A 22,357-nucleotide genomic window follows, 5' to 3' on the forward strand; every position below is an offset into this window, starting at 1 on the left:
TACTCTGCTACCTAGAATGTGGACTACTGCAAATATATGCAATCTTCTTTACCAATGTCCTTCTTGACGATAATTAGCTAATATTACATTTCACTTAATACTGAAACTGACATTTCGAATTTGGAACCGTTTATGAAACAGTGGCCGAAATCTTCAGGTAGGATAAACACAGGTAGAAGCTTTTTTTTTTTGTTGGATTTATCGGATATTCTGTACCTTTCTCTCCTTTTATCTAGAATTGCCACCCTCTCCAGACTGGAGAATGTGCTGCTGGGTACTCCACATCTGGCCTGCATCGATATCCCTCACCCTCACTCATTCAGCCCGCTTGGGAACATTAGCCTGTGGAGACACGGGTTTGTGTTTGCACACGCAGAAGTTGGCAGGAAGCCAGAGAGCAGCCATGCTAGTCAGAACCTGCACCCTCCAGGAAAACCTAAATGTATAACCTTTGAAGTGAGAGCTTCAAGCCCTGCAGAGGAATGTGAGGATGAAGCAGAGGGAGATTTGATACCGTTGCTTACTTTAATGTGAACTTGGGTAATATCCCCTTTGTGCATTTGCTAACCCTGACTCTGGGCAAAACAGAACAGTGCTGGGATGTACCAACTACAAATAGGAGAGGATATGTGAGGTCTTTGCCAGTTATTTAACATAAATGTAGAAATTGTTTCCTGATTGAAATTGGGAGGGGGGCAGATTTATTTGATGGATGAATATTGGAGCGGCACCAGATCCAATATCCCGTCATTAGAAATTTGATTTCCCTGTCCAGATACCCAGAGGCAAGAGAGGAACTATCCACAGCATCAAAATAGGGTACTGCACGGCAAAGTGGACATTACACAAGTCATATTTCCTGCATAAAAGGTGCATAAAAAGTTCTAGGAGTTAAAGTGCCATGGAAGTGTGGCAAAAAAAAACTAGCTTCTGTTGGCCAGAGGATGCCCAAGAGAGTGAGGAATTGTCTATGCCTAATTAAGATGTTCTATTTGTTGCAGTCTTTACAATTAGTTGCTAGGCACTACCTCTCATTGGAAGGATGCAGGTGATGACATATCTGTTTTACCCTGATGTTGGAGGCAATACTTCAAACCCCACACCTCATTCTTATACAGCCTTTGGGGTATTTTCAGTTGGAATAGCAAACTGATTAGTGAGTAGGTCCAAACCGGCATCACTTCTCATGAGAACATACATAACTGCTGATTTGGGCAGATTCATGAGCACACAGTGTGTCCCTGATTACAGCCCCACTCGTGGGCAAGGAGAGGGTGGTAAGTGAGAGAGGTGCGTGCAGCCCTGCCCTGAAGAGAACTAAGACCGCAGGTCTGGTAAACATGAAAGCTGAGAGCGCGTGCAGAGTGGCGTCCGAACGCTGAGCAGAACAGGAAGTAGATCATGAAAAGGCTGCATGACAAGGGGTTGCCGCAGGACAGTGTACCACGGTGACAATGCTTGTGCCTGAGGAGACAGCAGACGGATGCCAGGGGCCAAGGCCTCTGGCGAAGGTTCTCTCCCCCCTTTCACAGATAAGACGAGTGTCTTCGTGTTGATGTGTTGCTGGCAGACCACAAATCTCTAAAAATGGCTGTGGTTCAATTGAAAAATGACACAGAAGAGACGGGTGAGAGATGATAAGAGACAACACTGTGGCCAACAACAAGAGCAGAGGAGAAATAAACAGGACAGCGAATGGCACAGATGAACCGTGTTTTTATTTACAGAAGAAGGATCCCTGTTGGAAAGGCTGCCTTCTGCCATGGTTCATCTTTCCTGTATGCCACCTGTTTTCGTGTTGGTTCTGTTGGGTTGTGTTGTTTGGTGAGGCGATATTATAGTGCATTGAGTTGTGTTTTAGTTTTTCAGGTAGGAGTCCCTTAGCAAAACTTGCATGAGGGTGTGCAGCTGGACACCCATAGAATGAGATATCGGGGATGCTTTTCTGCATTTCGTCTATGTAGCGTATGCTATAAAGCCTGTCTGTAATGTGAAGGTGAAGGGCATTATTAGTATACTGGACTCAATCCCAAGAAAATTAAGTACCCAAAGTAGAGAATACATATTGTATTAACCATTTCATCACGTTTAAAAATTATTATTTTATAGCCATTTTTATGAACTCTTACCCTTACATTTGAAAATATTGTTATGTCTTGTCACGTTTTAGTAAAAGATTAAGATGGGTCCATTAACAGTGATTAAAATGACACTTCCTGAACTTCATTCATTCCTGATTTCTATATAATATACATATTATGCTTACTCTGGTTTGAAGACATCCGCAGCCTTAATCCCTGTAAAAGCAAACCAGCCAGAACAAGCTGTAATCCAGTGTGTGCTGGCCTGTGCATACTGTTCAATTCAACAAGGTGTTTCTGATTCACTTACACAGCAGAATAAAATAATTGGTTGTCACTTTATCATTCTTTAGAAATGAAAATTGCAAGCCAAATTGCCCCTTGGGGACATTAAAGCTTTACTCTACTCTATTCTACTCTACTGTACTATTGATTTTGGTTGGAAGTTTGGCCAGTGATATTGCTTCAAAGCTGGAATGCAGAGGTTGGTGTGCACAGCTTGGCAGCAAAGCTGCCTATAGGCCACGCAAACACCACAAGCACTAAATGCTATATAGTTTTTCCTTTGTAGAAGCCTACATTTACAGTCTTGTTGAGGGCTATTAATTGATTGCTATTCTGTACACTTGTTTTAACAGACATCCATGCAGTCCAATTAACTGAAATGTCTTCATGAGTCAATCACTTTTTTAAGGGGGTTTCAACTGCTCTGAGCAATCAAGGATTCAAACTTAAGTTTGAACCCAATCCTCATTGCCAATTAAATACTAAACCCCCTACTGCAGAGATGGGCGTGGAGACACATATCTGCTTCTGCTTTTCATGCCAACTTCTGGCTTGAGTTACTTAATTAGCCCTGACATTTACGCCATCTGACAGTTTTGCTATATTTCTTGACAACCGCATGAATGACAGCCGAAGTTCTTGTGTCCCTAAATGAAATGTTTTACTGTAATCTGTGAGTGAACTGCTGTGAGTGTATACAGCCAATTAGCTCATTTAGCCAGGATAATTGGTGGACACAAACACCTGCACTGGCACTCCAGGACTGGAATTGCCCACCAGTGCCCTACTCCATGCTGCTTACATGAAATGGCTGCCTTTACTCATGTCATCACACAATCCCATTCTTTCTACTGCTACTCAAGGTGACAAAATTAAAACACTGCATATCTAATACATATTCAGGTGACACAATGGAGGCTTAAAAACATCATGACACAAGCCCTACCAACCATTTTTTTCCCACAGCACCTAGATTTTATGAGGTGTATGCATAACCCTATAGATAATCAAAAAAAAGGAATAAGCTTACAATTTGCAAATCTTTATGAACATTTATGGCACTGGCATAAAATAAGAAGAACCCGTTTCTTAACTTACATAGATCAGCACAGGGCAATGTGTTGGAAAAAGTGTATTTACAACTTTACCAAGAAAATATTTTTGAGAAAATCTCTATTTTCACCGTACATCTAAATTTACCATTCCATTTCTGGGGCAATAGACATGGTGGAATGAAACCTGATGCACTAAGATGTACAGTACAATACAATGAAAGATACATGTATAGAACAGTGTTTAAAAAGCAGAAATGCAGAAACCCTCATCGCTGTGAACCTGACAGTGAATATGACACATACATTGAGATAGATAGATAGATAGATAGATAGATAGATAGATAGATAGATAGATAGATAGATAGATAGATAGATAGATAGATAGATAGATAGATAAACCTTTATTGATCCCCGGAGTGAAATTCAGGTGTCTTAGCAGCAACAGCAGTGAGATAGTGAGATAATTAGTACTGTTGAATATCTTTATTATTATTTTTTTATTTTATTTTATTACGGTTGTTGTGGTGGCTTTTGTAACAGATATTGTCATCAGATCCAATCTCCAGACTTTTACAGGTGCAGGTATCTAGACAAACCACTAGGTGGCACACATTCATTTTAGTTGTGATGAGCAGCCGTTTCTAATCCCTGCTATGCAATGGCCCGTTCTAACAGTTCCGCTAAATGACTAATTGACTTCCTTTCCAACAGACAAAGTAATTACGTGAAATTCATATAAAGAAGGGGTTGAGAATATTAAAACCTGAAAATTGAATTATCTTGCAGCACTTTCCCAGTACATAATTGAACACTGGTCCTAATACATTAACTTAAATTCTAAAACCATCAAGTTTGTTCACCAAAGCCCAAAACTCCAAAAATTAAATTAACATTTAATGATACTGAATGTCATTTGCCAGGTTTCTCTCTATCTAGGCATTCTGCTTAAGTGGATGCCAAACAGTTTGCTAAGCCCCTGAATTTTGTATTACCTGTACATGCCACTAATTTTCATTAATTTTGTGCATTAACAGTGGCTGACATGATTCCAGACAAAAAATACGTCAAATTAAAGTCATATGTCCTTGCTAAGTCCCCGCAGTGAAGTTGGGTAGTTGGACAAGGGTGTATGTTCAGGGAAACCACAGTTATGCTAACACTGATTTTGTAATACGTGCATCGTTCAATGGCCGAGATCAAGTCAACAATATCGTGGTTACTCCATTAAACTTATCTGTGACTTTATACAACTTTATTTTCGAATTGAATATGATGCATATAGATAGATATAAATCGTTCGACGAATAATAAATTACTAGTTGGCTACATTCATAAAGCCACGGTATAGGCTACAAGGATAATCTTCCGTACTCGTTCTAGTTTCAAATCGTAAATAATTATCATCACAGAGTAAGAGGACTTGCTCTACCAAAATGTAGGCCTACGGCAATTTCCATAAAGCCAGTTCCTTTTCTCTTTACTCACATCAGTCAGTCTATTAATCATCCGTCGGTTGTGAGATTTGAAAAAATATGCATGGGAATGTGATATGGCTGTTCAAGGGAAATTTTGCGACCACAAAAGATTAAAGACAAGTAATATCAAATGTTACTCATTGAGATCGGGGCTGTCTTTTTATTAAATACAATGACGCACTTTCAGTGTGTGACTCCCCGCACGTAGCCTACTGTAGCTACAACCGAACTCACGTAAAACCCTTTCTGAGAATCGTCACGTCCTCCTTGCCCAATTGCCATTGGTTGCAGCAACAGGGTCCGTACAATACTGCATTTTAAGTTTCCCAGGCTTTCCATTTTAAAATCGAAATAGCTATGTTCAGTTTCTCCTAGGCAGAACAAACCGCGCAACAGTTACACACCTGTTAAATCTGAGATTTTGTGAAATAACTAGGCTGGTAATTTAAACCCCCGCATTTTAAGATCTTGCCCTCAGTGGGCGTGTATTCGATGTGTACAGAACCAATCAGATCGGTCGAAAGGCGTGCTGCGTTCACTTCGCTGATTTTATTGCACTAGAACGGCCGTTTCTGTTCTGTCAGTCTGTCTATTCTGGTTGAGGACGGCTCTGCCCTTCCGCTCTCCTTCACCTTGCGCAGTTAGATAAGGTAAGCGCTTTGAAGAATTAAATCATTGGATACATTCCCAAGACATATATAGCTTCATATTAGACACTGAACACTGGTGTCAACGTATCCAAAAGATTATGCCATACACGCTAGCTCTTTCGCTTGATAACTTCCAGCAATTAACAATCTATATCTGCTTGCACGAAGGCAAGTTGCCGCTAGCTTGCTAGTTGTATAGTTTCTAATTTATGGCACGTAAATGTATTTTTAACACAGCGGCTAATTATGTGGGTAGTGTTACAGTGATTTAAGAGGCGTTAACGGGGCAGGCAGCCATGCCTCGTGAGGGTGTTCCGGGTGTTCACATTTCTAGCTATCTACTTGCTTACCAAATTCGGTGTGCCTCCCCAGTTGCAGATATTAGGCCAACTGGCCGTATTACATTAGGCCTACTGTCATGGCAAGGTTTTGGACATATTTTCCTGCCAGTGTAGACGCAAATTTGTTGTTGTGTGTAAGCCTAGCTATGTGATACATTCTTGGTGATGTTTAAAATCAAGTTAATTCAATATTCTAACAGTAGCCTAATGCAATGTCTGCAAATGCAAACTGTAGCTTATGTTGCTTGTTTGCCAGTAAAATGTATCGCTGACTGCAAATAATTGGATCGGTGTAGTCTATAAGGCAGTTATCAAGCGGTCTTATTTTCTCCACGGGAGAGTTATGCGATAAGGTTGCCTGCACGTACGTACGTGGGTGGGGAAATGCTGCCTACAAGCAGCCTAGATGGCCAGCAACGCCTGTTTCCTGAAGTGAGTCAACGGCAGGCATTTTGTTCATTCATTCCCCAAGATTCAGTAACCTGTTCCATTCATTGATGTGCCTACATTTCAAACATATTAATGTTACACTCGCCAATAGCTAGCTCTGCTACGTTCTAGCTACAATAACTTGTTGCTGACTTTATTTGGACAAGACGGTGAACACAGATATTCACCACACTGGATACAGAAGCTACTGTAACTAGCGAGGAGGCTGTACTGTTGAGCCAAATATGCTTTCACCCAGATACCTGATTATTCTCACGACGACATTTTGGGTGGGCCTAATGTAGATATTAAATGTTTTTTTTTTTGTATTGGCTCCGTTTTAGATAGATAAAAGTGTATAAATTCGCGTTGGCCGGCCGGGCTCTGGAACTCTGTTTTAGACCATGATGTCATTCTCTTAGGCATATTAGTGGTGTGTAGTTTGCCTGGGTTGACTGCACCCACTTGTATTTAGAGAACAAGTCAGTACTATGTTGGACCTGTCTACTCACTATCCATAGTGTTAATATTAATGGGCAATTCTGTATGAATGTTTTTATAAATTTCCTAAATTGCAGAGAAGCGTTTTATCCAATGTGAAAAGTAATGAAGCATCTTTTAAAATTTGGACCTGTCTCTCCTGTAAAGATCCAGCACCATGTCCATCCTGAAGATTCATGCCCGTGAGATCTTTGACTCCCGTGGGAATCCCACTGTGGAGGTAGACCTCTACACCAAGAAAGGTAAGCTGTGGGCTGACGCATGCAAGCAGGTTTGTGGATCGTGACTTCTGCCACAGTCCAGAGGTCGGAAAGAATGGAAGTTCAGTTTGGCAGGTTTAATAATTCAGTTGATCGCTCGGAGGACATCAAGTGGAAATATCTTTCCCTTCAAATAAAAAAAGGAGGCCTTAATTGTGTAAGGGACCAGAGTAACCCGAGATCATTTGAAAAGCAACAGATTGATATTCCAGCCTTGGTGCTTCTGGCATCAGAAAAATAGAAGAGAAAAAACGTCCAGAACAATTGATTCCGGTTCTGTTGCATGCGATGGCCACGTCACTCTCTCTGCTCATGGTCTGAGCCCCCGTAGAAGTACAGTAGACTGGAAAAAGGAGACGGGACTGGAGGTTGGATAAAAATAGCCTGTCTGATGCTACACATCCGCAATGCCAACCATTTTTGCTAATGATTTAAACCTGAGAACCACTAAATGTCACAAGAGCGCTTTGAAGCCCAGCCTGTGAATTAGCAGAAGATGCTGTTTTAAAATGGTGGCCCTGCTCACAGATTGAAACGGTTGTAATATTGGTTCCTTTGTCAGAATGAACATCAAGAAGAATTAGGATTATGGTGCTTGTGGCAATATAATCTTAGGAAAATAATGAGAACCCAATTTGAACAACAAATGAATATTCCAGTGTCATATCTACTTATTTTATTACTGAACTTGCCGTTTTTCCAAAAGACCAGCCCCAGTAACCAACACTGACCGGTGTTGCAAAATTGTTTGACCTAGTTTTAATTTGACCAATTTCTTGCTTGTTGGAAACAGCAAATGAGCTGAGTATGAAATTGCTACTCTATCACATATGAACTGAGAGAGACTTAGACTACAGAATTGATGCTCAGGTGAAAATGACTCAAACTCATTTCACAGGCCATTTACATTGGTCCTTCCTTAACCAATGGCGGTGTAGCATTGACCCTGAATACCACCTATTTATTTAAGATGAAGAAAATGCAAAATGGGGACTCCGATGATTTACATGTGGTGGACTGTGCTAAACTAGGGGCAGTCTGCTCAGTGCACTTCTCAGTCATGGAAACTCTCCTTTGTAAAGCTGTCCCTTTTTTTTTTTTTTTTTTATAAAGTGAAACAAAGGTTCACCGAAAGTCCTTCGAAATGACTAGACTGTTAATGAGGTCAGATGCATAATTGATGTGGGCGGATAACCAGCACGGATCTGGCTTAAAGTGTGGCGGAGTGATGAAAAGAGAGCTTAATTTGTATACTGGCCGCTGCGTTGCTGTTGCAGGGGCATGGTCTGCCCCCACCCCCACCCCCAACCTCACCTCTGACCGTCTGCCAGGTTTCCTCTGGCAACCTCCCTGAGCTGCACAGAGGATTTAATTGTTGGAGCGTAAAGAGGGGGCAGTCACCCTGATATAACGGGTTTCTAACTGATGTTACGTAACCTGCAGCCCTGCACTGTATTTTTAGCAAGGTGCTCAGAAAGGGATCCTGCTTAGAAGCGTGTTTGGCACACTGCTTACTGACTTGAGAGCGTGTGAGTCCTGAATGAATCAAAACTTTGCATTCATAGGTGGAATTGAATTCAGTAGTACTGTGGTGTAGATGAATGACGAATGATAAAAAGATTCAGTTTTCACATGTAGTCTTATGAATATGACTATAAGATTATTGGGTTTGCATCCAGCAATGTTTTTACTTTTTTTTATTTTTTTTTTTACATATGGCCTACACAATTATTATGTGTTTACATGTTGACATTAAATTCCTTGTTAGAGGAGTGGAAAGCTGGGGGAAAAATTGTTTCTATAGAAAACTGACCAGCTACTTGGGGGTTGATAATTGTTAATTTCAGAGTTAAAATTCAGGTCGGGAGTCGAGTGCAGTATTTCAACTTTTGAAGCAATACTCTTCCAGGATGGTCAGAATATGGCCACAAAATGAATTTATTAATTTTTGATTTAATTTCCTTAAAATGATTGAAATTCTAAACACAGTTTTTCTTTCTTTTTAAAAATTATTTTTACACAGTTATTTTCACTTACGGAATGTCTGCAATTTTGCGCTTTTAGTATTCTCTGCGTAAACTATAGCCATATTTTATTTAAATTATTATGATTTAATGATAAGCATAAACACACAAGGGGAACAAACTTCATTTTTTTGTTAAGTTTAAGAAGCTTTGGCTGCTTTTCTCAAGTCAAAATTGAGAGGTTTGTCTTAACGGCAGATCAGTATGGGCTGTTATTCCAGACGGGTGACTGTGGGAGTCTGCCACGCGCGTTTGTGTTGGAGATGACCGATTCAGCTTGGACTTGGTGGCTTACAACTTCAAATGAGTCGGTGGTTAAGCTCTAGATTCACTATTGGTTTCTTGACCCTGACCGTCAGTTGACTAAGGTTAACAGCAACAAGTTGTAGAACCTGGACTTTCCACCCGCACGCGCACACACATACACGGGCACGCCCCCACACATGCACACGTACGTGCAGGGATGCATGCATACTGTACGTACACGTTGGAGCCAAAGAAACAGGCTGTGCCTTGGGCACACAGTGTGCCTGGACAGGCTTGCCCAGACAGGAGAGCATGTCTTCATTTCAAATGCTCGAAGAATTTGATTTGATTTAATGTGGGTCAGGCCCTGCTCTGATTGGATATTTTCTATGTTCATCCGTTATTTGTATGTCAGGTCCCCCTTGCTTGGGGGTTTGTCTTAGATTTTTGAGCAGGGGAATGAATTGAGCAATCTCAAACAGTGCACTTCAAAAGTGTGGGAACAGTAGAGTGAAATTTGTTATTTTTGTTATATCTTTTGGAGGGCACTGTATTTAGGTAAAGGTACATGCAGATATTGTTCACATGTATAATATCTAAACGTGGTTTTATCATTTTAACCACACTGTCCGTGTATAGTAATATAGTAAGTGCAAGAGTGCAATGTGATATATAGACTAGCCATAATATGAATGCTTCTAAAAATTGTATCTGAGCTTTAGTAGTGATAACTTGGCCCACTCTGTATCCATGGAGATGGTCTTTATAAAGTGATTTTATAAATATAATGACCATTTAAGTAGGCTAATGTAGGTTAAATTCACTTGCTCATCCGCAGATGATCAGGGCGTGTGATGGCTGCTCTCTGAACCGTTCTGTTCACGGTCCTGTTTTTGTGCTCTCGTCTGTTTTCCACTGCGTTATACCCAGAATGCTGTTCTTCCTCCTCCCTCGCAGGTCTGTTCAGAGCCGCCGTGCCCAGCGGCGCCTCCACCGGCATCTACGAGGCCCTGGAGCTCCGTGACAACGACAAGACCCGTTACCTGGGCAAAGGTGCGTGTGGTGCCTGCGGCCACCGGGCTCCCTCAGCCAGCCAGCCAGCCAGGCCGCCATCTTCCCATTTTACTCAACTTTAAATTAAAGGCATACTATGCAGGATTCTTTAGCCTGTGTTTATAATCAAAGAAGCCTCCTATGTCATCTTCAGCCCCACCCACTCACGCTGAGAAAGTTTTCCCACCTAACGTACGAAGCTGAATAGCTAGCATAACGTTAGTACCGTGAAATGAGCGACAGGAAGAAGGCAGATGTGATTATAGCTCAGTTAATTCCACTATGTTGAACATAATAGTGATTTTATTGTTGGACCTTTAAATTAGAAAATGTCCGACCTTCCCAAATGTCCTTATTTTCACCAGCTTCACACTGCCGGTAACGTTACTTACAGGTCCAACGGAAAACAAGCCAACTTCACGTCGCTTTTAATCTCCTTGCTGAACTTCAGCTGACGCCACGGAGTAAAAGCAATTCCAGCATTAACTAGCTCTTTAACTAGCCCTGTCGGCTTGTCTTTTTGCTTCACTGTATCTGGACTTCTTCGCTAGCTAGCTCTGCAGCCACACCCACCCCTTACCACGCAGAAAACAGGGCCACACCCAGAAACATATTTTAGAATAACAAATAGTGGTGAAGGTGCACAAATTTGGCAAAAGCGCAGAAAGACAGAGATGGCCACTGCATCATAGATGTGCCTTAGCATGAATACTGTATTATATTTTCAAGGTAAAATCCTGCATAGTATGCTTTTAAATACAATTAGAATAAATTTGATACGATTCATATGGCTTTATTTGACTGTTATACTATACAGGCTCAAACTACACAGGGTTTTTCCATCCTTTCTTTCCCCACTTGTATATCTACTGAAATGGGCAAGTGTTTTCTTATCCATCTCCTTTAGTGAACGCCCTTAGCCCAGCACAGCTTTTACCTCATTGCCAGGGCTCTGTGCTAACATTTTTTCCCATGGAGCACATAGGCTCCTAAGTTAAAAAATTTAAAACGCAAATCATGCCTATTAGTAGGTGTGCTCTTAAGAAGCAAAATGGGGGCACTGTACAGCCCTGCTCATCGGTCACATATGGCTTAAGTTCCTCTTTTCTGCAAAAAAAGGAAATCATGGTGTTGGTCAACAGAGCAGATTCTGTTGGATCAAGGATGTTGGGAAATGAATGTTTTTGTGCATCAGTGGCTTCAGATTTGGTGCATCACGAACCCTTCTGCAGAGGCTGCCTTCAGAGAGCCTCAACACCCAATTAATTTAATCAAAGCCACTGAATAATTAGGTTCCCTCTGAATGGGATACATGCCTCTGCCTTCAGTCCATTTTGGGGTCTTAAAAACATTCTTGCTGAATATTCAACAACGGCTCCATTGATATGATAAGCTGGTGTTGTTAATGGTGTTTGGTTAGTGTTTTGGCCACTTAAACGTAAGATCTCGCCCAATCACGGCGGCCCATAGATCCAGACCCGCCCCTTTCTTAATGGGGTATTGAGACTAGTAGCAGACGTCTGAGGAGCTGTGTTATACGGACAGATGGCCTAGTGCAGAGAGGGTGTTTGAGCCTGGCGCCTGCTCAGATTTGAAGGAGTCCGGTGGTCGGTTGGGTGGCTTTGTGCCCCCTGCTTTCTTTCATTTTCCTGTTCACTCTCTTCACTTCAACCTTTACACTCCTCCATCCTTCTCTTCCCTTCTGTCAGGAGTGAAAAGAGCCGTTAAATATATTAATGAGTTCTTGGCACCAGCCTTGTGTAATCAGGTAATTCAGTGTGTGTGTGTGTGTGGAATAACAGAGGCGAAATGCAACAACTTGAGCTCTAATTCATAGAGGCATGAATACATGGTTTTGGTTTGGACAACTAACTCAAGCAGGCATTTGTAGACGATCTGTGTCTTAATCTCAACTTGCGTATTTATATGAATTAAATCGACTCATTTTAAAATCACCTTTCCTTTGCATTGCATATTCTCTTCCTGTCTGTATGTCTCTGAGTAGGCGACCTTGAATATTTGATTTTGATCTTTGATCGTCTAGTTTTGCCTGCTCTGCATGTCCCTCTTCTCCTTGGATAAGTGATGGATTTGCTTGTTCCCTGCAGGTGTCTCAACAGCTGTTGAGAATATCAATAAAATAATTGCACCTGCACTGGTTAGCAAGGTAGGAACATTTATTGTTTGACTAATACTCTGAATATGTGATATTTTAAAAGGGATTTCTGTAGAATCTTAGCTTCTTTTAGTGTTTCTGTATTTTTGTACAAGCGACTGAAATGGCCTGAATTAAGAATGGTACAGCAACCTAATTAGCTCAGGCTTTATAGCATTGACTCAGACCTTATAGCATTGATTTCTATAAAGTCAGAGTGGCATGAAATGTGGATGGTGGGTTTTCCACATCAGACTGTCTCAGAAAACACCATTTGTATTGGAGTGACAGTGTCCTTGCAAATGTGTGCTTTAACTCGACTAATCTAAACTAACTGCACGGTGACATGGACACTGTAATATTCACCTCTCAGACGACTGGAATGAGGGATGGTTGCCGAGTTGCCGGGCTGACTGCTTTTGTTTCTCTGCCCCTGTAACGTGTGAACTGTCCTCCCCTCCCCCCCACAGGATGTGTCCGTCCTGGAGCAGGAGAAGATTGACAACCTGATGCTGTCGATGGACGGCACGGAGAACAAGTGTACGTTCCCTCAGCTTGGAGATGTGCTCTGCCGTCTGTGTGCCTAGCGCACAGGCCTCTATCCGGAGTGGCTACACAGCTCATACAGTCATACAGTCTTCTGACATTTGCTTGAGCGCTGCAGGTTAAGTCCTTTAAAGGTGCCGCAGTGTTTCCTGGGGGAGTTGGGCCCGCAGTCCTTATTATGAGCTTAGCCATTACACCACTCTGCCACACCGACGGCTTTAACGGCCCCCAGTGACCTAGATCTACAGCTGTAGTGAAGATGTCATTGGAAAAGCTTTTTCTGCAATGAATTCATTTCTTTCTTTTTTTTTTTTTTTAAATTGTGAATTGCAGCCAAGTTTGGTGCGAACGCCATCCTGGGCGTGTCCCTGGCCGTGTGCAAGGCAGGAGCTGCGGAGAAGGGCGTCCCGCTGTTCCGCCACATCGCCGACCTCGCCGGAAACCCCGAAGTCATCCTCCCGGTCCCTGTACGCCTGCAGTTACCCCGCTGTCAATTTTGTGCTTGCTCTGTTAAAGTGGCTCCTGTGTGGACTTGCGCCATCCTTTCATCCGCGGTCTCTTCTGCTTGTATTGTACCGTTTGTTTTTTAACCTAGGGAAAGCTAGGTTAAGCCAGGAGAGCTTTGCATTCTGGACCTTTTCACCCATCACGATATAAATGTATTTATTTTTTTGCCTTAAGGCATTCAACGTCATCAACGGTGGCTCCCACGCCGGCAACAAGCTGGCCATGCAGGAGTTCATGATCCTGCCCGTGGGCGCCAGCACCTTCAAGGAGGCCATGCGCATCGGCGCCGAGGTCTACCACAACCTGAAGAACGTCATCAAGGAGAAGTACGGCAAGGACGCCACCAACGTGGGAGACGAGGGCGGCTTCGCCCCCAACATCCTGGAGAACAAGGAAGGTGGGAGGACGAGACTGGGCTTTTTGCCAATTATGCTTTTTTTTCTCAAACCAACCACGTTTTTCTCTGAGGAACCAAATACTGGCAGCAGGTTTTTACTGCATCACATTTACCTCAACATCAGCTGTAGGCTCTAAGTTGAATAGAACTGGCTCACAGCACAGTTATCTACATACACCGTATATAGCTGGCTTATGAAAGTTTGTTCACAAGTTTGCATCATATCCATGTACAAATATACAATATTTGGGGTAAGATGGATTTACTTTAAAGAATGTGAAATGAGTGGAACTTTAAAGTGAATGTTTTATTCAGCTGGAGGCACAAATCCCTGCAGTATAGCACCAGGTCCGTGCCTGGGGAATGCCGTTTGGGGAATGCCGTTTCGGGGGCTGGGGGGTGGGGGGGGAGAGCCCATACCGTGCAGGACATCGCCTGGGAATGCTGGAATGGGGGTAGGGAGAGCACATGGCTTCCAAATAAAGACCTTAACTTGATACTGTAAACTGAATTGACTCCCAGTCGCTGAATTGGTTGACCTTTGACCTGCCTGTTGAGGGGAGGTCCTAAAACAGCAATTGCACAGTCAGCAGCTGCTACAACACTCTCCTGAACAACTGCTGTTGCCAGTATCCTTCAGTCGGCCATATTGCTCTTCATCCAGAACATTTTCCTTTACTCCTAAAGTACTTCCATAAAGCGCTTTTATCTATTTAACGGTTGTTAGAAATTGTGACTCTGGCTTACTGGCTGCAATTAATTATTTTTACTAGAAAGTTAAACTGGCGTTCTGTTGGAAAGAACATTTGCACATTGTAGTTGACTACAATAACGACACGTTGGTCTGAAGTATTGTCTTTGAAGGCTCCAGAAACGCATGTGTTCATACTGTATTTGTTTTATTGTTCATGCCTTTTGCCACTGTTATTCTTTTCTCTCTTTCATTTGATGAAATGCCTGCTTTCTAGGCTATGTCTGCAATCTACAGGTATTGGCCAAAAAATATGAATGCCAGTGTAAAGTCCCTTAACAGGGTGTTAGGCCTGCCATATTTTACATCCACCTGTTCTCACCTCACATTGAAACGGGTCTTTGGCTGGATCAGAAGTTGCTTCTGTGTTTTGCCCTGCACTTAAAATGGATGCCAGAGTTCCATGCTAACACCACCGTGGACACCGCTGCTCGTGAAGCATCAGAAAGACGAGCGGTCGCTGTTCCCGCCAAACGCACCCCTCAGTCGCATCCTTTCACAATCACTGCTCTCGCTGCTGCAGCCACGGCAGCCATAATTACACCGATCACGGTTCCCCAGCTTTCACCTGCCCAATGATTGTCTTTCCTTCTTGCATTGCTGTATAGGCAACAGATATTACAGTCCTGCAATGTTCAGCATAGTACCAGATATCCAGCATAGTACCACTACAGAGGTGGTGTTATGAGGATCAGCATGAGGTCATTGATAGCACTCCTGTAATGGCCGCTTCTGTCCTTGCAGCTCTGGAACTGCTGAAGAACGCCATCGGCAAGGCCGGCTACACCGATAAGATCGTGATCGGCATGGACGTGGCCGCCTCCGAGTTCTACAAGGATGGCAAGTACGACCTGGACTTCAAGTCCCCCGATGACCCCAGCCGTTACATCAGCCCCGACCAGCTGGCCGACCTCTACAAGAGCTTCGTCAAGGACTACCCAGGTCAGTCCCCCCCCCCCCACACACCCCCTCCGCCCGTATTTCTTCCTAATCTGGATTATTCTTGCTTCTGAACCCTTGGAAGCCCCTCACTCAGGCCCTGCTAATCCCACTGAAGTCATGAGAGCCCTCACGCTCCTCCACCGCTAGCCTGCGCCGCGAGTCCAGTCATGGAGCTCTGATGAGGTCACTGGGGCTCTGATGAGGTCACTGGAGCTAAGAACAGTCTCTCTATAGTGTGGTCACCTGTGCTAAAAACAGTCTCATTATAGCGTGGTCACTGGTGCTAAGAACAGTCTCTCTATAGTGTGGTCACCTGTGCTAAAAACAGTCTCATTATAGCGTGGTCACTGGTGCTAAGAACAGCCTCTCTATAATGTGGTCACTGGGGCTAAGAACAGCCTAATTTTAGCGTGGTCCATCTCGGGAGGTCCATCAGGCTTTCCCCAGACCTCGGTAGCTCTGCTTGTTGGGTCCATACTGTGCTTGACTTTGACTGTGAGAAATGGAAGGCTGTAGAAGGGCTGGGAGGTGTGGTTAATGCATTTATCTGTGAAGCACCCTTTTCTACGTACACGTATCCGTTGTGAATACAGTGACATCGGTATTCGTTTTTCAAAGCATGTCAGAAAAGTGATTAATGTGTGAAGATCAGATCTATTAAAACAGTTGTTTGCCCATAATGGATGTTCATAACTAAACTAACTACACAAACTAGTAGAATTAAATACTGTAGGAAACCTGTACATTAAATACTTTAACTCTCGATGCCTGTGATGCTGCTCACTAAATCATACAGTCGCATTGAATTATATATTTTAGAATATTGGTGAAAATGGATTTTTTGGATAAAACTGCACTCAAAGGGCATTGAAAATTTTTTGCTCTTTGCCCTATGGCCTTATTATTATTTTTTGTTGGTCCGCAGTGGTGTCCATCGAGGACCCCTTTGACCAGGACGACTGGCAGGCCTGGACCAACTTCACCGGCAGCACCACCATCCAGGTGGTGGGCGACGACCTGACCGTGACCAACCCCACGCGCATCGAGAAGGCCGTGTCCGTCAAGGCCTGCAACTGCCTGCTGCTGAAGGTCAACCAGATCGGCTCCGTCACCGAGTCCCTGAAGGCGTAGGTCCCGCCGCGGAGCCGCAGTGTGTCCCCCCCGCGGAGCCGCAGTGTGTCCCCCCCGCGGAGCCGCACTCTGTCCCCCCCGCGGAGCCGCGCTCTGTCCCCCCCGCGGAGCCGCGCTCTGTCCCGCCACGGAGCCGCACTCTGTCCCCCCCGCAGAGCCGCACTCTGTCCCCCCCCTCCCCACCCCGGGGTGGATGGGCCGCCGTTCAGCCAGATAGTGTACCGCTAGTGTTACTGAAGAGAGTGTTTTAGGGGTATTCTGGCATGCTCGCTCCAGGCGTCTCTAATGCGGGTAGAAGCTGTTGCCCATTTTCTGAGCATTGCTGAAGAATGACTAACTTGGAAGGGGAAAGGGGAGCCTAAAACTGAAATATCATGAGATGATACAATATGGGATGAGAACACATTATGGTCATGAAACTGCCCTCCTTACGTAGATTAACACATTATTTGTTAATGGGCGTTGGTTCTAATGCAGCGTCAGTCTCTGTGTGCTGTTGACATTGTTGATCTCTTTATTTGAACCCTGTCGTTTCGCTTAGTCATGCTGTTCTTGCACGTCCTGGCAATAAATAATACACGTGAGGGGAACTTTTCTTAACCATTTTTTTGGCATCACACTGTCACATTTTTGGCACATAAGCACAGAGAACAACATTGTCCTATATTTCACGGTGGAAAAGGTTTAAAATGATTATGCATATCATATCAGCCCGGTCTTACTCTGTTTGTCACTCTGTGTCCCCCCCCCCCGTCTAGCTGCAAGTTGGCGCAGTCCAGCGGCTGGGGGGTGATGGTGAGCCACCGCTCTGGGGAGACGGAGGACACCTTCATCGCTGACCTGGTGGTGGGACTCTGCACAGGCCAGGTAGGGGGGACGCCCGCACCTGACACCAAACACCCATGAGCCTTTGCGTTATACAAACCTGATGTGCAAACTGAAGACGTTCTTCTGTTACATTGCCTTCTAACAGCTACCTTTAAAATTCCCCTTAAGAGTCTCAACCATCATTGTGCTGTTGTTCAAACAGGGTGCCAGTTACCACAGCAACGATGGTTGTTTATCATTTGATTATTTTAAATAACCTTTTTTTTAAGATTACTTGTTGCCTATCTTAACACGATGGTGGACTCTTTATTAAATTCATGTTTTTAGAAAATGGTGAAGCCTTTCAGAAATAATTCAGTCTAATACATTCGTTGATTTAATAACTATGATTAATATGTCACTCATTGCAGCGCAGTTGTTCTAATAATTATGTGATCATTAATTATGCATTCTCCCCATTAGATTAAGACCGGAGCACCTTGCCGTTCTGAGCGTCTGGCCAAGTACAATCAGCTGCTTAGGTGAGGCAAAAGAACACACCCGTTTCCATGACTGCTTTTACTGTTTATGCATTCTGTGTATTCTTACTGGTTATATATTTTGTGTAACGCTGAATTATGGCCACTTGGAGTCTTAACCACTGTGTCCCAAGACCTCTGACTCACTGGCTATTTAAGTATGGCCAGCAGTAGAGAGACTAAAATGCAGACGCAATTATTATATGCATGCATATATATAAGAGAACGAAGACCAAAACCAAAGCTGTTCAGACACAAACAGGGAAGGATTCCTCACAGTTTGTGAGTTTAAGAACATGCCAAGGCATTCCGACAATGAAATTCACACCTGTGATCCACGTTATTTGCATACTGTAATTGTTCTCCTGTACTGAAGCAATAAGTGCTTTAAAAAAAATTTTAATTCAAATTTCTAATTGTTTGACAGGATTGAAGAGGAGCTGGGAGACAAGGCTCGCTTTGCAGGCAAGAACTTCAGGAACCCCCTGGTGAACTGAGGAAATGGAAGCCACTTCCCGGGGCTAGCTTCTTCGTGCATACATACACTCTCTCACACCCAACCCAGGATAGGTCACTCGTATTTCAGGCAGAAGGGCAGGTGGAACGAGGCGCATTATAATCCATGGTCCTAGTCTGCAGGCTGTCGCACTGAAACCTCCCCATTCGTCCGTACTTCTGCCCCCTAGCTGTCGGCTTCTGAATAGCACTGGTCCCGTAATGTGTATTTTTTTCGGTTCGTTTTGTGAGACACTTGTTTTTGTTTTTCTTTGTTTTGCTAGGGAGTTTTTTTTTGCGATTTCTGTTGTCTTAATTCTATATTTAGTGAAGAGAAGAAACATCACGTGCAATGCGTCACATTATTGAGGAGATGTAGTGTTGCTGTATGTGTGGCAGAAAACTAAATAAACCATCCTCTCTGAAACGGACACTAACACTGTTCGTCTCTATTGCTAATTTTATCGCCCAAAGGATCAAGTCTAATCAGCTTTGTCACGATCTGACATGCATTTTACACTTCATGCACAACATAAAAACTGTGCTTGCCGTCTTCAACTCCTGATTCACTTCCGAGCGTAATGATGTCGTGGGTAGCATCCTTTCAGGTAATCTGCTGGAGATTCACATTTTCCCTGATGAGATCATTTGCTCATTCAATAACCTTTCGTTTTTTCACCTTTGACAAAGTGTCAGCTCTTGGAGGTAGCTTTTCAGTTCAAATGCACAGACAGATATGATCCTGTTCGTGAGCCCCTTAATGAACTTCTGCTACAAAGCCATTGATGCTTGACTCTTGCCACATGTGAAGCACATTTCCACTAGGGTGAGATAAGTGCATTAAGGCACAGGGAAGCCATTGAGATTTGCACTTAACGTACCTTGCACCACTGCTACATTAAATTAACTATTGTTGTGTGAAGTCAGTTAAAAGCGCGTGCAGCTTTCTACTATAGTGTGATGCCCCTTTCCCAAAGTTCATTTTGAAATGCCCAATTTGTTGGATGTTTAAATTATTCTTGCCACTCCAAAGTGGATTAGCTGCTCCATTTTAACAGAGCTGTAGCTACTGTTAGTTTACAGCAGCAATCTCAGGTTCCAGTCACGGGGGGCCGTTGTGTCTGCAAGCTTCCTGGCCTCCTGTCAGTCAGGCCTTTTAAACATGGTGTAACAACCCCAGCCAATCATTAATTTAAAAAGAAGCACTTAAGGGTGGGAAAAGACTGAAAAGCAAGTGACACTGCAGCCCACTGGGATATGAGTTTAAGACCCCAGATTTACAGGCTCCATTCACATCCATTTACTCAAGTTTCTATCCACAAGCATTTTCTTAGCCAAATGTCCATGCCATAAAGAAGCTTTCAATAAGACAATCTGATTTATTAAGCTGAGTTCAACGTGGAATTGATAGTCTGCCATAAGCAGGCACCAACATAAATTTAAACCAAATGCAGTATATAGAGATGCTGGTTATAAAAAAGGCCATAATTTATTTTACTCATAAATGTATTAATGTTTTATTCCAGATGGTTCCTAATGCACCTCGCATGTTTGCATTGTCACCATCATTTTGTCCAGCCCATCAGAGAGACTGACTCAAATATATCATTTTGAGAAGAGTGATCCTTCTAAGAGATCCTTCAGTTACCAGCTGAACTCTGTTTCATCTAATAACAAAAAATGTTTTTATCTTGAGAGGCAAAAAATAACAATCTGATATAAGGAAGCAGTCCTCTACTACTCTAGGAGTGTATGGGTGGGTTTTTCTGGATGTTTCTGCCAGCTGTAGTCTCGAAGGTGCAGTATAGCTATCCAAGAGCGTCCTGTATAATGTGACAAAATGGCTGACAAAGTTTCTGCAAGGACACTGAACACTGTGCATCCAATTACAGGAAGTGAACATTATCCGTTATGATCTATTGATCACAAATAAGGCATGGTGCACGATGTGCATGTTATTGGATGCTCTTGATAGAAGTGATTGCTGGTATTGATCTTGCAGGCAGGTTTCAAATGAGATATCTCAAACCCAATGAAAGCTGGAATAATACTTATGGCACCAAAGTGACTGTGCCAGCTTGCCCTGTGGGAGTTCTGTACTTGAGTTATGAAGACGGTATGTCAATGAACTTTCATCAACAGGCTTTCAGCTGCAAATGTCATTTACTTCACTGGATGAAAGGCAAAATGTGTTTTTTAACAGTGGAAACAACTTTGGATGTCTGAACACATGCACAAACAAGAGCAATAAATTGGCTCAGATTTTCATTTTAAACTGATGAGTGCCATCTTGTGGCTGCATTGATATCGTCACTTCATATATTCATTTGTTTCGAACACAGTCTTGAATACACTGGGTTTCTATTTCAAGGATATGCTCAGGAATCTTCAGCAAGATTTAAAACCCTCAAAACTGGTTTCATTCAGATCGGTTACCTTTGGATAATTTCAGGAATTCAGGTAGGGGTTTTATGACCTGTTTGTACCTATGGGCACATACACAAGTATGAGTAATCTGTGGTTGATAGGAGTCACAGGAGCAGTGGGCATAGGAAAAAAAGAAAGGCAGATAGGTTTAAGGTGGTAGGTCTTCAGATCTGAATGAAAATGGTGACGTATTCAGGCAGGGAATTATACAATTTAGGGGCGTGAACAGATGCCAGCTTATGGCATTTTCATCTTTAAACTGGGCACTACTACATACATAAGGCCTTTAGTTGTGCCTTATGCTGTACTCAGTCCAGTTGAGACTGAACAGATAACCATATCACCATCATAAGATGCAAACTCTTGCAATACTCTTTGTGATATCCCAAACACTGACATTTTCACTTTACATTACATTTATTTAGCAGACACTTTTATCCAAAGCGACGTACAAAAATGCATATCAAGGTCATTGGAACAACTACAAAACACACTGAATCAAGTACAAGAATCAAGCCTGCTCTATCAACCAATTTCTTAGATCCCACTAAGATTTCAGTATATTGAATGAATTCAATTTCAAGGCCAAGAGGAAGCATGAACAGAAAATAAAAATGGGTACAGAATGTATCCCTGGCATTAAGTACAGATAATATAGATGTGCAAACGTGTTTGTCAGAAAAGATATAAATCAGTCTGAAAATTTTCCAGACTTGCCCACAAAGTCCCTTAGGTGTCCAATTAAAATAAAGAGATCAACATTGTCAACAGCACACACAGACTGATGCTGCATTAGAACCAGTGCTCATTAATAAATAATGTGTTAATCTACGTAAGGAGGGCAGTTTCATGACTATAATTTGTTCTTAACCCATATTGTATCATCTCATGATATTTCAGAGTTTTAGGTTCCTCTTTATTATGATTACTATCTTATTATTGTTATCCACTGATGTAGCTTACCTAAGAAGTTTTCTCTGTTGTAAGATGTTTGTCTCTGCTTCAACAGCTGGGTCCTATTAACAATTAAAGTAGAGTGTTAACGTATGATAAGGTATCAAGTAAAGAGTTCAGAGCTCAAATACTGTTGTCTCTGGTAATAAAGGGCTCGGTTGCTCTGGAAACAATGAAGCGAACATTCTCAGGGGGGTCTGCATGGCCTACATTCTTAACCTCTCTTTTGGGACAGCTTTACACCACTCAGGCATATACATTTCACGTGTGCATTATTTAAGAGCAGTCTGTACACTTTAAATATCA

The 22,357-nt window shown here is 42.8% G+C and overlaps 1 protein-coding gene across 2 annotated transcripts; it reads left to right on the top strand.

Moving 5' to 3' along the window:
- The first annotated feature begins 5,392 nt into the window (after positions 1–5,392).
- On the top strand, positions 5,393–19,101 carry eno1a (enolase 1a, (alpha)). Of its 2 annotated transcripts, none has more exons than XM_064305034.1 (12): positions 5,393–5,546; positions 6,965–7,059; positions 10,305–10,400; positions 12,110–12,168; positions 13,026–13,095; positions 13,435–13,568; positions 13,783–14,005; positions 15,501–15,698; positions 16,624–16,825; positions 17,588–17,696; positions 18,120–18,178; positions 18,603–19,101. In XM_064305034.1, the coding sequence occupies exons 2-12, from the start codon at positions 6,975–6,977 to the stop codon at positions 18,670–18,672; spliced, it is 1,305 nt and encodes a 434-aa protein (XP_064161104.1). In that variant the 5' UTR covers positions 5,393–5,546; positions 6,965–6,974; the 3' UTR covers positions 18,673–19,101. The 2 variants fall into 2 exon arrangements, with proteins under 2 accessions (XP_064161104.1, XP_064161103.1); XM_064305033.1 differs by lacking the exon at positions 12,110–12,168 and adding an exon at positions 12,509–12,567.
- Positions 19,102–22,357: the final 3,256 nt, after the last annotated feature.

This window comes from Anguilla rostrata, chromosome 13 (genome assembly GCF_018555375.3).
Source record: "Anguilla rostrata isolate EN2019 chromosome 13, ASM1855537v3, whole genome shotgun sequence".
NCBI classification, from domain to species: Eukaryota; Metazoa; Chordata; class Actinopteri; order Anguilliformes; family Anguillidae; genus Anguilla; species Anguilla rostrata.